Here is a 16,354-nt window from a genome sequence, read left to right as displayed (position 1 = left end):
GTCACTTTCCCGCCGGAACACGCCCCCTCAGCCGGACTGAGTGGCAGAAGAGCTGCTGCGTGACTGGATTTAATAGGGGAAACTGCGAAAACGCAAGTAAAACAAACGATTATCAGTTTAAACCAAAGATTGGACTCAATATAGTGTTCCTTACAACTTACTAAAGATCCAGTGATCCATGGATATTAACATGCAGCCAGGAATCGTGTTTCCTGACATTTAAATGTGCCTGATTTCGACACCAGGGAAATACATACAGCAAATTTGCCTGTGAATGCTTTATATAAATACAAAATAGGCAGGTCTAAATCCAGGTGATCACTTATCAATGTTATATATATCATCATATCGTCTAGAGACTTAAAACTTGTATAGTTTTTTGTCAGTGTTTATTTAAAAATGTCAAATTATACAGAATATACAGTGGTAAATATTTGATTGATGAGTTGTCACTGCAATATATAACAATACAATATATAGAGAATGATTTTACCACTAAATTCAGCATATTGACAAAAATGATAACTGCAAATCCACCTTTCGCTGCCTGGAGTCCAGTTGTTTCTATGAATTGCAGCGATCTATTTGCTTCTCTGTTCTGTAGCTTTAGGTAGTCTGTAAAAATATTCCTCATATTTCTTGTCAAATCTAGTTGTACAGTCAGTCTCAAAGCTCTTTCCCGTTTTAGACGCGTTTTGTGTGTTTTTCCGCAGCATTCACACTGAAAACCAATGCTGCCGCTCAGTCTTTTTGCCACTTGTGGGCGTAACTGCAGTCACTCCGGCCAACGGTGACGTCACGTGCATTCCCTCTATAGCAGTGTGTGATGCCCTGTAGCATTTTTCATACTTTTTTCCATGCAAAAACAAACATGCACGTGGAAACATGTGGAAACAAGCATGTGGAACATGCAGTCCTTTTTGTGAATGAATCACATGATTGTTATGGTCCTTTTTGAACCAGTAGTTGAATCAGACCGAAAGGACCACAGGAGACCACTTCCTCACTGATTCACAGACAAACCACATTATGTGTGGTTATGTTTGTCTTGAATGCAATGATAAAAATTTAAACTGAAAAGCTATTGAAACTAAAATAAAATATATATATATTCAATGTTGTATTGCCATTAAAACAAAATAATAGGTTATAAAAATAGTGTTATTATTGTTTAGCTAGTTTGGCCAGATTGAAGATTTTAGAAGTCTCTATCCTCCTCTGCAAAATAATCATTCCTTTATTCTCAAAAGCGTGTGTAGTATTGGCTTTGTCCATGGTTTTTTATTAGATTTGAATGCTCACAATACCTACAGGAAGTTCTATAGCCACCATGACCTTGATTTGTAGGCTTTCCTTATGAATCCCTTCTTTGTCCCCTGTGTCCTTCCTTCCATCTCTCATCCTTCATATCAACTTCCACTTTTCTCCTCTCCATTGTCTTCACCTCATTAATTATTTTCTTCTCTTCTGTATTGTCTCATTTTCTGTATTAATGGTATTAATCTGTCTTTTTTATGTCCTCTCTCTATATTCTTTCATTTCTCTCTCTCTCTCTCTCCACAGAGCACTGGAACTACTTTGGTACCGATGAGAAGCTGGGGCCCGTGGCTCTGAGTATCCGGCGAGAGAAACTAGACGATACCAAAGATTTAAAGGACCAGTACCAGTACCGCATCATATTTCGCACTAGTGAGGTGTGTATAACAGGAAAAATGTTAAATTAAATAAACCTGGATCAAACTGGGGCTCAAATCTGGACCCATGACAGGATAATTTATTCTCCTACAAACACCCACAGACTCCATTAGCTTCTCCAGCCACTTTTGTTTACCTTTGAGCCTGAAACTGAAGCTTATTGTTGTCTGTTCTCACTATTATCTGATTAAATCTGATAAAACTGCTTGACAAACGACTTTTGGGCCATTTGATAGAACCCTATACTTTTAGGGAATAATGTTGGGATCCTTGGACTATTTTTTAACTTTACTGTTTCATAATGTTAGACACTGTGAAAATAGGACTAAATAATTTTGAGTACTTTGGGCTTCTCTATGCACCTATGACATTTTTATGAACACATAAAAGAGCATGATGCCTCTGGTTCATGTCATGTGTTAATAAATCTGTCCGTCATATGTACTGTATGAAGTTACATTAAGTGAAAATAAATTCTGAGTGTGTTTGGTGCCTTGCGTGTTTGCGGTAAAGACCATGAGGTTAACATTGCTTACTAATGGCTTGTTTGAAAAGTGGTGAGCTGTACTGGTATGACTGCAGCTCTGCTGGGTTTAGTCAGATTACATGGCTGTCTGGACACATCAAACTCACCCACTCTGAACAATGCAGCGTCTTCAGGTCATTCACACTCACACAGTCATTATTCCCACTAAAGATGTGCTCAAAACAGCCTTGAACGTGCACACTAGTGTTCAAAGGTTCGAGTTAAACGATTGAACGGGTGGCTGTCCATTTGACAGATGTGTGACTAATGCCACAAGAAGTCAGAAACACAACCCTCAAAAACAAACTATTATAAGAATTCCAGTGTTTCCACCTGTGTGTACTAGTTTTACAGTAGCTAATGGCTTTAGCATCAGCATGTGAGAGGTTAACAGAGACTGAATGAATGAATCAGGAAGCAGTGGGGAAAGGATGCCACACAGTGGGCACTTCTGTAACCAGCCATTCATAATCATTCTCATGCTCTGTCACATGCTCTCAGGGGATATTCGGTCAGTCATATGATGGTATTTGATGATGTGTGTGTGTTTCCCCCTCATGGTTTCCTCTGGCTGCTGCAGCTGGTCACATTGCGAGGAGCGATACTGGAGGACGCGGTTCTGTCCACAGCAAAGCACGGAACGGTTCGTGGTTTGCCTTTAAAAGAAGTTCTGGAGTATGTGCTGCCAGAGCTCAGCGTATCTTGTCTGCGATTGGCTCTCAGCACGCCAAAGGTCACAGAGCAGCTTCTTAAACTGGACGAGCAGGGGGTGAGTAAAGGATGACCAGTCGGACACTACAATCCTGACTGATGAAAGTCAAGTGTCAAAAGTCTGTCTATGAGTTCTTAGAATGAATTGTTCCCAAACAATATAAAAGGTAGTGTTCCATGTATTTGTGTGTGTGTGTGTGTGTGTGTGTGTGTATAACAACGGCTCCGCAACTGTGTGTGTTCTATAGCTCAGTCAGAAACACAAAGTGGGCATCCTGCTGTGTCGAGCGGGGCAGAGCACGGAGGAGGAGATGTACAACAATGAAGAGGCTACGCCAGCCTTCACCGCCTTCCTCGATCTGCTGGGAGAAACCGTGTGTCTGAAGGGTTTCAACAAATATGCTGCCCAGCTAGACACCAAAAGTGAGCATGGCTTTCTGTCTCTCTTACATGTTTCCTAAAAAGGCTCAACACAATAAAGTGTTAAGCGGTAAATCAAATCTCTTCTATGTTAATCGGAGTTCCACTGTGAAAATACATTTTGATGGTCTCTTGGTTATATTCGGAGCACCACGCCGGGTAGCTCCAAGAATTCACTGTGAATTTTCAATGGCCCAAAATCTTGCTTGGGACCGAATTAAAACGGAGTGTAATTCCATTTAGTGGTGCAGAAATTACACAGTGCACTGTTTAAGTTCAAACCTTTGGCTACGTTAATCCGGATACGTTTAAAAACTGTTATTGTTTCAAAATGCTCTCCGTCCACACTAGCGTTTTCAAGCATTTCACATTTTCGCATCCACAATGAAACGTCGTAAAACCTCATATAAGCTTGCTTGTAATAAAGTTCTGGCAGGATCATTTTATTTAGCAAAGTATTTCACCATTCACTGATGCGTCCAGTTCGCACTTAATCACCATTAAATGTTAGATCTAAAATGCAACTGCTCTCATGTTCTCAAATGCAAGTAAATTGCAAGTTTTCTGTCTTCTTTGCAAGGCTGCGATATGAAGAGTGTACAAAGTAACATCTTTAGAAACAGTGTGAAAGTGAATAGCACATAACAGACCGCCTGATATGTTACTTTGTTACTTTAAACATACAGCAGCACTTGAACTCAGTGTAAATCCTGATCATCATGAATAAAATATGAATTAGTTTTAGTTTTGTTAGAACTTTTATTCTATATTTTCAATGTGGTCTCAGAGTTTTGGACTTCACTGTAGGTTATAATCATTAATATGCATGTGTATGTTTAACAGCGGACTCAACTGGAACACACTCCTTGTATACCACCTATCAGGACTATGAGATCATGTTTCACGTGTCCACCATGCTTCCATACATGCCCAATAATCCTCAACAGGTAAGAAACGCACACATGCTCAACAGTGCATCTAAGAGCCTGTATAGCACAGGCATGACCCAACTTATCCTGACGCACCCCCCTCTTTCTCCCACCTGGACAGACTCCCAGATTGCCTTACACACATTGCTCAGATGCTGTTCATTTTCTTTGCTCTTATCCGCCAGTGTGTTTGTGGTGGGGCTGTATGTGGCAGACCCAGTTTGCAAAGAAACATCTGGAATGGTAGTAGAGTTTATGAAGTGGCAGCAGTAAATCCAGTGGATGTGCCACAGCTCTTTTTTCACTCAAAAGGAGTGGCCACAGCTTCTGGACGTCCACTCACAGAGTCTATATTTTTTGTTACATGTGGTTATGAAGGAATTGTTCTCGCTCTTTCTCTTTTGGTTCGTTATTGTCAGGTTCTCCCTCTGTTTTTATGTGCACTGCTGTATGAATCAGAACAGGGTGGGGTTGTCTAGTGATTTCCATGCTGTTGATTAAAATCCAGTAATGTGGCATCTTTTGCCCTCAGGAAGTTTCATGTTCATGCATATGAGTCAACAGCTTTGGTCCTAAAAACATTCATTAAAAACAGGCTTAAAGACAACATGATTTAGTATTTGCACATTTAACTTGCATAGTGTGATGTATTTCTGAGTGAAATAGACTATTAAAAAGGAAATAATGGAGGGAAAGAATTGAATTAATCTCAACACATTTTAGTAACGTTTTTAATATTTAATCATTATTATTTATGTATCATGTTTTATTTAGCTTGAGTGCGGCTTAAGACCGGTGCATTACATTTTTTTATTATTATTATTAATAATTATCTATTGAAATTTGATTGCAGTGTGGGTTCAGTGGACATTGTTATAACATGTGATGCTATTTTTTTATATACATTTTATACTTTTATATATTTTCCTGCCTGTGTTATTTTAGGCAGCAAAGAAAATTTGTTTTGAAAATAAATTTGTTTATTAGCCAAAATATATGTAGTAATACCAGCTAGATATGATATAATAAGATATAATATAATATACATTTTTTTTTAAATTGCACCATTGGTTGTGCATATTTTGTCCAGAACTTTAAGTTAGTTAATTTGAACAGCAGAGGGCAGTGTTTATCTTTCAGATATTTATCTGTTTTACACACACACAAATGGGAGTGTGTTGTAGCGATTAAGAAAGGGATGTTGTAGTGAAGATAGAACGGGATGTCAGGCTGTAGAATAATCTCAGGGTACAGGTGTGTCCCCCCTCTGGACTCATTCGGGATAGGGTCAGCATTCATGAAAGAGCAGTGTTTCCATGTTTTTTCCTTTGTGTGTGTTTGAAATGTAAGATAGCTTATATAATTGATGCCCTCACACTGTTGTAAACGGGTGGGCAGCCTCTATTGCTCTGACTCAGATTGGAGGCCAGTCTCTTTAACACATAGAGATACTCTTCATTTTGTGGTCTATTTATGTTGATTTAACAGCAGTTTTAAACATCGGTTCTTAGCATCTCTGCTGTCAGCTCTCCTAGTACTTTAGAGAGAGTTCAAATGAGTCCGTGTGACTCGCAGAGCACACATACACAGCCCCGTTCACAGCTTAGAATAGACAAATCAACTCCATACATAACAGAGGAGAATGGCTTTTTTGCTGCATTGCTCGCCAGGCAGAACTGTAATGACTTTCCTCAAACATTCTGATTAGAGTTCGTATTAAACTGATAAACTTCTGCAGTTCATTCATCCTGACAATGAACATACAGAATCTATTTATTTCTTTTCTAATTTCAGCTTTAGGTGTATAACTGATTTATGTATTTTTTATGCATTTTTTATTATTTTTTTATTTTTGTTTTTAATTTTTTTTTATTATGAAAACCTTCCATTAATTTCCAAATGAAAAACAAAAGATCTGCACTCGCTTGTGTCTTAATGAATTATTCTTTTTTTTATAATGCAGCAAAGCACATGGATCATGAAACGTTTCGGCAATCAGCCGCCTTCAGTGAATCAAATTTAATTTAATAATTCATTAAGAAGTCACAAGCGAGTGCAGATCTTTTGTTTTTCATATGAAAGTAATGTTATATCCACTTAATATCTATGCACAAAAAAAGGGTTGATCTTTTTTTCATTTGGTGAAAACTTTCCATTAATTAAATAGTTTTTTATCATTCTATAGCTGCCTTGTTTGCACTGATTTGGAATATAAATTTGAAAATAATTATGTTATCAATGCTGAAAACAGTTGCGTTGCTTAATATAGCTGTATGTATAAATCCTCACATTTAGGACTCCACTTACTCAAGTGTTTCCAATAGAGTTCCAAAAGAGCCATCTTGGATTTGTTTTCACTGAGCTTTTTGCCGTGCATTCTGGGATTACTTTCTCCATCAAGGATACATGTAATGCTATCATGAATTTGGCCAAAATCCTGCCCTTAGAGAGCAAATATGTTGAATCAGTGTTGTGACAACATGACATCATGACTTTGCGTAAACATACACGCCACTTTCAAGTCAAGTGGCGTGTTATCTATACGCATTTTGAGCTATCCGCGTGTATGTCCACGCCGAAATCTTTTGCGTGTATGTCTACGCCATTAAATGTCCGAGTGATTCCGCGTGTATGTGTACGCCGTTAAATGTCTGAGTGAAACGAAGCAAAATCTATATCTACATCTGTGGAGCGATCTTTTTTTTCCTAGGATGGTAGGAGAACACTCATAAATGGTATTAACCCCAGTGACGGGTAGGTTTAGGGACGGGGTTGGGGTAGGTCATATATCTATATATACATAATACAGTAATATAACGTTAAGTCAAAGGCGTTGATAAACACGCTGAAAAGCGATTATGCGTGTTGATAGCGCGCCAAAAATGGAAATACGAATTGGCGTGTCATACATACGCCATTTCATGAGATCAGTCTGGTTGTGACCATGGCAAACAGACTCAGATAAGTCATTTCATTTACCAATAACCAAAACCTTAGATTACCTAAGATATGCACTACACCTTTGCTTTCTTGCACTCACCAGTATTTCCTTCAGGAAATGTAATCCTAGTACAGGATGATCTTTTAACAACGTAAGTACATTTTATTGCTTGTGTTTCCGTTTCTGTCTCACAGATTTGAGCTGCAGTGCTGTTAACAGGTTTTTCACACCTCTGTGTCTGTATGAAGATATTTCTGCCAGTTCCCACTTTTTTTTTCTGTGTCCTTCAACAGAACACTCTATCCTCTCTCTCTCTCTCTCTCTCTCTCTCTCTCTCTCTCTCTCTCACTCTCACTCTCTCTCACTCTCTGTCTCTCTCTCTCTTTCTCTCTCCCTCTCTCTCTCTCTCTCTCTCTCTCTCTCTCTCTCTCTCTCTCTTCTACTCTTCCACACTTGCAATCTCTTTTTTATATCTGTTTTTAAGGGTACATTGTGTGCATTAAACAAAGTAGGACTTGTTGAAGGAAAGATCTGAGCCATATCCAGACTCTAAAATATCATGGAGACCCTTTTGTGACCATCTAGTGTAATCTTCATATAGAGTGCCTCACAAGTCTTAAGTGTCTTTCAAAAATATGAAAAAGTTGCATGTGGTTGCCAGAACTTCATATATATATATATATATATATATATATTTTTTTTTTTTTTTTATTATATATATATAACATAAAACTCGTAACTGATAACAAAATAACTGATAACAAAAAAATAAGATGATGTTGAAATCAAGAAACATAAAATGATTTTTCAAGTAACATTTTTAATATTTTTGGATTAAAAAATCTGGGAGTGTCAGTTAACACTTTTTCACTGTAATCTCTAAAATTATTACTATTATTATTTATTTATTTATTTTATGTAAAAACTGTTTAATTGACAGTTCATTTGTTTCCAGTCAGACTGATTAAAAAACCCAGTGTCTCCTCACTTCCAGAATAAAGTCAGCCAATCAGAGTAAAGCTTGCTAGTTTTGTGTGCAATATGCATAAGACTGTCGGCTGGTTTGAGACCTGGCAACCATCTAGAACGCCCTAGCAAACGCAGAGCAACACCCCTGGCACTGTGGCAGCATTTTCTTAAATTTCTCTTTCATTTCTTTCACAGCTTCTGAGGAAGAGGCACATAGGAAATGATATAGTCACTATTATATTCCAGGAGCCGGGAGCCCATCCGTTCACTCCACAGAATATTCGCTCTCACTTCCAGCACGTGTTCGTCATTGTCCGTGTGCACAACCCTTGCTCTGACAACACCTGCTACAGGTTGGCCTTGTTTCCATAGCAACCCTTGCTAAGCACATTATTGCATGTTTTGCCTGTAGCTGATTTTTGAGATATGTCATATAAAATATAGTTCAGTGACCGAAAGCTCTGCTGGGATTGGTTGAAATACGCCATTTGCTCTTGTTTTTCTTCTTATAGTGTGGCAGTGACCCGCATGAAGGACGTCCCTCCGTTTGGTCCGGCGATACCTTCAAATGGCATGATGTTCCGTGACCCCGCTGCCTTTCGTGCTTTTCTGCTGGCCAAGATCATTAATGCAGAGAATGCTGCACATAAATCAGAGAAGTTTCACGCCATGGCAACCCGCACGCGCCAAGGATACCTGCGGGACCTGGCGGAGAACTGTGTTTCCACTACACCGCTCGACACTGCTGGCAAACTGAACAATCTCATCTCTCTGGCCTCCAAACGCAAAGAACGCGTCCGGGCTCGCGAAGCAGCAGAAATGGGTGCCGCCGGGGCTCTTATTTGGCGTGTACTTGCGCAGGACTACAGTGGAGGAGGCGCCGAGCTTCCTTGTGCTCTTGCCATCTCCAATGAGTATATAGTGTTGGCGGACCGCTCCACCAAAGAGGTGGTGTTTAACTGTTTCTGTGCTGATGTGATTGGCTGGATGGCAGAAAGACTTGCGCTGAAGATTTTCTATGGCAGAGGAGACCATGTGGCCTTACGGGTTCCCGAGGGCAGCGCACAAGATATCAGAGAGGTGCTGCAGAGACTTAAGGTACTGATACAACATGCATAGATGGCTAAGTTATTGTTTTGCATTATGGGATGTGCCTTGTAGGGTGTGTTCACACTTGGCATTTTGGTTCGATTAAAACGAACCCTGGAGCGATTGCTCTGTTAGTGCGGTTCATTTGAATAAGTGTGAACGCTGCCATCTGAATCCAAACCGAGACCGTTGAAAAGATGGGTCTCGTTGCGCTTCCAAAAAAACTCTGGTGCGGTTCGTATGAAATATGAACGCAACACCGTCCAAAGACATCTAAATGAACAAAAATAAGGACATGATGTCACAAGATGCAACCCTAAAAAGGACAGAATGCTCAAGCATACCCGTTTTTTCTCGTGACAGTCGTGATGTTGCCCATCACAGTTCAGTTCAGGCATCAGAACAGCGTCTCCTCACAGCAGACCTTAGTTTGTGTGACGGAGGGATTCCTGATGCTGTTTTGACTCCTTTACACATTTTATAAGCTCTTCACGAGTTATCAGCTGATCAAAATACCATCATATGTAGGGTGAGTGAATTTAGCTTAGAACACAGCATCGTTTTTGGATGTTCTGTAAGTTTCGTCGCAAAATATGTCTAATAAAAGCCGACCAATCAGGTTGTGAACATATCCAAATGCCTTTAGGTTCAGTGTTAAAATGCCAATGTGAACGCTAAGTGGACTAAGTGGAAATGTGAACACACCCTTATAGTCTCTAAACTCCTATCTGTCTCTTTTTTTTCTTTTGCAGGCATTGACTGTAGGTTGTGAGACGGTTGATATGACATTGCGACGTAATGGTTTAGGCCAGCTTGGTTTCCATGTGCGTTTGGACGGAACGGTGTCCGAAGTGGAGGAATACGGTTTCGCTTGGCAGGCGGGACTCCGGCAGGGTAGCCGATTGGTGGAAATCTGCAAGGTTGCAGCGGTGACGCTCTCCCACGAGCAGATGATCGACTTACTGCGGACGTCAGTCACTGTAAAAGTGGTCATTATTCCACCTTATGAAGAGGGTGGGGCCCGCAGGTGAGCCTTTGGGAATATGCACTTTTTGAGTTTGAGGGTGAGATGGCTGCTGTTTGAGAAATCAAATGCTGTCTGTTGTGTGTCAGTCAACCACCTTGCAAAACATTAAATATTATTAGATATAATATAATATTAGATTACAGAAGCCGCATCTGAAGCAGCATTCATGAGATATGAGATCCATGAGATATATATACACACACACACACACACACACACAATGGTAGAGGAATGGCAGTTGCTTCCTATTATATAAGCTATCTTTTCCTAGTTGTTTACAATACATTATACATTCACACTGTAGGGTTCTTATCCAATGTTGTTCTGGTATTCATATACAATGTTTATCACAGTGTTCCTCAAAACAGTTAAGCCTGTTTCACACTGTGCAATTTTATCCACGATTTGGCCACCTGAGACAAATTTTGTGAATCCTAAAAGATTCCTCTTATCCTAGGCTAAAATCTGAAGTCTTCGATCATTAGTTTGACATGTTTACTGACAGCCAATACAATTGCTATAAAATTTGACCACCTACAAATTTCTGCCAGTGTCAGAAGATTTGACGCACAGTCCTGTAGTGTGACTTATCCTGCAACAACCATCAAATCAAAAATCAATACGAGCACCGAAGCTGATGATGCAATTAGTGAGACAACAGCAAACCACCACTTGCTCCACACACATCATCTTCATTTTTTTCCAGTTTCCTTTCCAAGAAAAGCAATGCCCAAAATTAACACTAGAGTTTTTTTTTTTTGTTTTTTTTTTGCTAGCCACCATTTCTATCATGCATGTAAATGCAGCTCGCATCACTAAACGTCACGGATTGATGATGTAAAACTCTGGACATGTCTCCTTGTGTGTGTCCATTTTAAACGCGTCTTGACTGTCATCGCACAGTCTGACATTGACAACTGAGATCCCACAGTGTGACATGGCTTGCAGCGAGAATCATGTCCGTACAGTCTAAATGGCAGCATTCATAAAGAACTACTATAAATCATACAGTGTGATCCCGGCTCTACTAGAAAATTACAGGAAGTTTGAGGCTTTGAGGATTCAGGGCCAGATTTGAGGAATTCTGGTGTGACATTTTAAAATAAGACATGTTTGAAGCTGAATTAAGCTTCAGTAACAATTGACTTATTTATATTAATTTGTGTTTTTGTACACTGCTCCCATACATACCCTGACAAAATATCTTAATTGGTGCATTTAAAAATCAGATGAGAGAGCCATAATGCCATATCATTTCTCTTGCACTAATTTGAGTTATTTGATTTCATACTACGTACTAGAAATTCACTCCTGAATCCGTTTAAGCTATGATTGTTTGGCCATTTCCTGGGAAGAAACTGTACTAGTTGGAACTCTTAGAACTTTAATTGAATATCCCTGCAGAGGATAGCAAAGAGCCATTAGCCCAACATTTTTATCAGAATGTTAGATAGCTCTTGTGACTCCATTAAACTCATTCTTCTTTGATAAATCATTAACGGAGAACACCATTAAAGACTGTCGGACTCCAGCCTGTCTCATATAGAGACAAGAGCATCGACTGCTTCCTTCATTCAGTGCACTGTTGCCTGTGATGTTCCAGAGATCTAGAGAGAGCATCAAATCCCTTCATTACGCCTGTTTGTGTGGATGTTTTAAAGAATGCCAGATATACAATTAGTAGAGCGCAGCACAGCTGAAATCCTGTGCAATCCTGGAATCCTTTTCTTCGAATAAGACAAACAAAATATAAATGCAGTCAGGACAGAATAGAGGTTCTCTGACAGATAAAGGAAGGAACCTCAATTCATCAAGTCATTCTATACTGATGTCTAGTCACCTTTATTTATATAGCGCTTTTTACAATACAGATTGTATCAAAGCAGCTTTACAGAGATAACATGAAAATAATACAACAAAGTTTGTTTCTAGAAGAAAATTGCATCATCGTCCACCTTAAGTAAGGCAGATCAATAATATTGTTGAATATTAAATGTCCCAAACTAAGAAAGCCAAAAGCCGAGGCAACACGTCAACAACTTTAAGCCTAAAATCTGGGAAGCAGCTCATTTCAGTTCTGAGAGGGCTGCTGTTATTGGTTTTTTGCACTTTGCACCCCACTGGAGACACATTCTCGTTTTGGAAAGATTAATGACGAGCCTCGTGGCAGAATTAATGCCCTCCAGCTGGAACCCCTCTGACACAACTCAAAGATTTCACGGAGGGTTTACTGTTTTTATAGGTGATACGAAAAACATAACATGCATCTTCAAACGAGAGGGGAAAAGCTTTTGTTTCTCTCGCTCGTACCTCCTCCTTGTCTGGTGCACAAACAGGCGCGCGCACAAATACACACACAGGCACTCACCAGATTTTGAGAACGTTGGCAGACGCCTCAGTTCTCAGGGGAACAGTGAGTGGGAGTGTTAGAGAGATAGAGAGAGAGAGAGAGAGAAAGAGAGTGTTAGAAGAGGATAGGAGAGAGGGATGGAACAGTTTACAAATGAAAACTGATTATGTGAAGCCTCAGTTTTGCTGCATCGAAAAGGTACGTATGCAGACGTCAAACCCCTTTATTTTGGTCCTAAAAATCTAAAGTTTTTTTCTTTTAATGCACATTGTGTATTATATTGCATAGTTCAGCGTCACGTCTCTGAACTTCCTGCTGAGTGGCTCCTGCAAGGGACTAATTACTCAGCAGTGTGTTTGATTGGATGCTAGAGGGACATGTGTTGGCCGTTGTGGTTAATTACACAAGTAAACTCTATTTGAAACGTTCTCTCTCGCGCACACATGCATCCCAACACCCCCACCCACACTGTGCAGTGGAACGAAAGAGCGTGCTAATTGCATGCTTCAACATGCTTGTCTTTTTGTCATTCTATCTCTTTCGCTTTCCCTCGTCTTTTTCCCTCTCACTGGTCCAGTCTCTGTTTGTCAAGGAGAGCCAGAGGAACAGATTGCATGAGACTAAAGCCTGTAAAAAAAGGGGCTTAAAATACATAAATAAGGGGTTTTAATTAAGAAATGCGTTCGGCGTGTCACTGAGAGGGAACAGACAGCGTGTTTAGCATGCAGGGAGAGGATATTTAGACCGTAGATGCTGAGGCATGTCTGAGCGCTGGGAAACGAAGTGGGAGGGTGTTACATACAGAGGAAAGAAACACCCCTCCTCTTTCTCCCTCCCTCTCTCTCTTTCCTCTTGTTATCATAGTGGAAGAGCGGATTGGAGGGCTGGGGAGAGCAGAAGCGTGTGTGTGTGTGTCCGCTTGTCAGGGTTGGTTTGTACTTCAGCTGTCAGTCAGAGCCTCATGGCGCTGCTGCGGACATCCGATACAACAATCTGGTCTACACGCAGAGGTTAGTGATGGGCTTGGAGACAAAGAGAGGATGGACGTGAAATGCTGGAACTCAGTTATATTACAGCTGTGAATGACAAAGGAATGAAAATACTTGGACACGGTGTTGGTGTTGGATGGGTAGATGGATGGATGGCAGTAAAAGAGGAGTGTTGGAGCTGACAGCACTCTTTCAGTGCTGAGGAGGAAGATGTCCAGTGTAGCAACACGAGGCTGTAATTTCACGCTCGGGGTTTTTCTAGTCTTTGTCCACCCGTGGCTTCAGTCTGTTTGATTAGGAAGCATTAATGTGTCTTTAACAAGAAACTGCATGTGATGATAATTGTCTGAGAATTTGTCATTTTCTCTAAGTTAAGCATAATGTACAGTAGGGTCCAAAAGTCTGAGACCACATTGAAAATATGGGGTGTTTTTTGTTGTTGTTTTTTTAAAGATGGCAGTCTTAATTTTGAACAAAGAAACGTTATGATGTAAAATTATAAATATTTGTAACACTTTATGCGCAAGTAAATTAATTTACTAATATTAACAATGAGCATTACATTTGTTACAGTATTCATCTTTGTTAAGGTTAGTTAATAAAAATACATCTGTTCATTTTCAGTTCATGTTACCTCAGGTCCATTAAATAATATCAACATTTGATTTGACATTTGATTTTAATAATGTATTAGTAAATGTTAGTAAACTGATTTGGGAAGTATTTTTCATTGTTAGTTCATGTAATGTAAAGTGTAACCAATATCTTAAATATTTCTGTAACATTTTACAATGTGGTTTCATTTTTAACATTAGTTAAATGTTACAAATAAAGCCTTATTTTAAAGTGTTACCATAAAGTAACACTTTATTTTAAGGTGACCTTGATACAGTGTAATTATATATTTAAGTACTATGTAATATTAATAAACAACATACTTTAGGGTTTGGTTAAGGGTTAGTTGCATGTAATTATGCATAATTTCTGGTATCACTAATACATGTAACAGGGACACTGTAATATGAAGTATTACCAATATGTGCTTTAATATTTGTATTATTTTAAGACTATTTAAAGATTTACGTTATTTGTATGTTTTGGAGCCCCGCACTGATAGCCAGGCAACAGACAAGTGACCAATCCTGAGGGGCGATGTCACTACACGCATTATGCCAGTGCGGTTTTACGGCTGGACAACCGTGCTGAGAACGGTTTGTAATCGTGCCGTATCTGCCAATACTTCCATTGCTATTTCTGTTTCATCGCGACTCGTGGCCATCGTTTAACTACAAAGGGAGTGAATAAAGTGCTGGAATAGATTCTGAAGTTGTGGCCACAATATCTTGCTTTTTTCCCTCCCCGCATGTCATGTGTAGGGCTCCATACCAGGTCACTGATTAAATAAGTAAATTTGTGACATTGATCATGATAATCTTTGTACAGAAAGTCAGAAGATCATCAGCTTTTACACAAACTGCTGTCATTAAAGCAAAAGGGGGCGAAGTAAATACTAATACATTTTTAAATTCATGTTTAATTTAATGTAAATGTTCAGTCATTTCACCATGTTTATAATATATATTTTTTAATGAAAAATGTTGTATTAAATTATAACACAAAAGAAATGTTAAATGGAAGTATTTTCAGTAGCCCTCAGACTTTTGGACCTCTGGCAGGTTTATATAAACATGAGTTTTACCAATACAGTTAATAGTTAGTATTCAGTTCACATCCTCTGTCTCCATCCGCTCTCTATACGTGTCTGTAGTCAGTCAGGGCTAGTTTAGATGTCCTTGTGGTCTTCAGAAGAGAGTGTTTTGGTATATTAGACAGAAACCATGTGGGGCCTGGTGTGCTTTCCACTCTCCCCCTCCTTCTCTCTCTCCTCCTTGCTTTCTTTTGTCTCATTTTGGCTTTCTGACTCTCGGTTTGACTGTCTTTTTCTCCCTCCCTGTGAATGGAGGATGATGGTAGGTAAAAGCATACAATAAATATGATGTATGAAATATAGATGTCAGGGAGCAGAAGGTGCTGCTAGGTTAAGGGCTGGAATATCAGGTGAACAGTAATATCAAAGATGGCGCCGTCCATAAAACTTGTCATTTTGACATGGCACGAGTCCAATCGATATATATTGTCCAGCCTGCTTCACACATCGCAGGATTTCTGAGAACGCGCTTGTGAGTCCTGAAAATTTACGGGTGTTAGTTTGGTTATAAAATGCGGTTGTCACTCCCATAAATAACTGAACTGAGTGTGAACGTAACCGGACTCAAATACAGGACTGACAACTGTATTCTGCTGCTGTGTGAACGTGGCCATATTATAAATGTCTTTACTGTCACTTTTTATCAATTTAATGTGTCCTTGATGAATAAAGTATTAATTTCTTTAAAAAAAAATCGGTACTGACCATCTAAATGAGGGTAGATGAGAGTGATAAAGCTCAAAGGACAGTTACCTTGTCTTGAGTCCTTGTGGTAAAGTGCTGACAGTGTGAGGGGTTCAGAGTGGGTATCAGTTTCTCATCATCATCAGAAAGCAGAGAGACCCAGAGGGATTCTTGCGCTGATGAGAGCGTCTCATGCTGTTTGGCATTCAGTAGAGGTTACTGTACTGATCAACAGGGATATGGGACTAATCTGCCAGTAAACCAGACCCGCTGTGCTTAAGCACACACTCAAATTACTACAGAACCATTTGCTCAA

General features: G+C 39.5%; 1 protein-coding gene across 3 annotated transcripts in view; it reads left to right on the top strand.

Annotated features, from left to right (window-relative positions):
- Positions 1-16,354, top strand: part of sipa1l3 (signal-induced proliferation-associated 1 like 3) — a 91,304-nt gene that overhangs the window by 59,332 nt on the left and 15,618 nt on the right. For all 3 annotated transcript variants that reach the window (XM_077194516.1, XM_077194518.1, XM_077194517.1), the window contains 7 exons: positions 1,564-1,694; positions 2,802-2,990; positions 3,181-3,355; positions 4,196-4,299; positions 8,387-8,544; positions 8,704-9,289; positions 10,033-10,307. In XM_077194516.1, coding sequence (XP_077050631.1) covers positions 1,564-1,694; positions 2,802-2,990; positions 3,181-3,355; positions 4,196-4,299; positions 8,387-8,544; positions 8,704-9,289; positions 10,033-10,307 — 1,618 coding nt within the window. The remainder of the gene's footprint in view (positions 1-1,563; positions 1,695-2,801; positions 2,991-3,180; positions 3,356-4,195; positions 4,300-8,386; positions 8,545-8,703; positions 9,290-10,032; positions 10,308-16,354) is intronic.

Source organism: Siphateles boraxobius, unplaced genomic scaffold (genome assembly GCF_051911475.1).
Source record: "Siphateles boraxobius isolate OS27281-9 unplaced genomic scaffold, OSU_SipBor_1 32, whole genome shotgun sequence".
NCBI lineage: Eukaryota > Metazoa > Chordata > Actinopteri > Cypriniformes > Leuciscidae > Siphateles > Siphateles boraxobius.
Note: the sequence above shows the minus strand (reverse complement) of the source record. Positions and strands in the feature narration are given on the sequence as shown.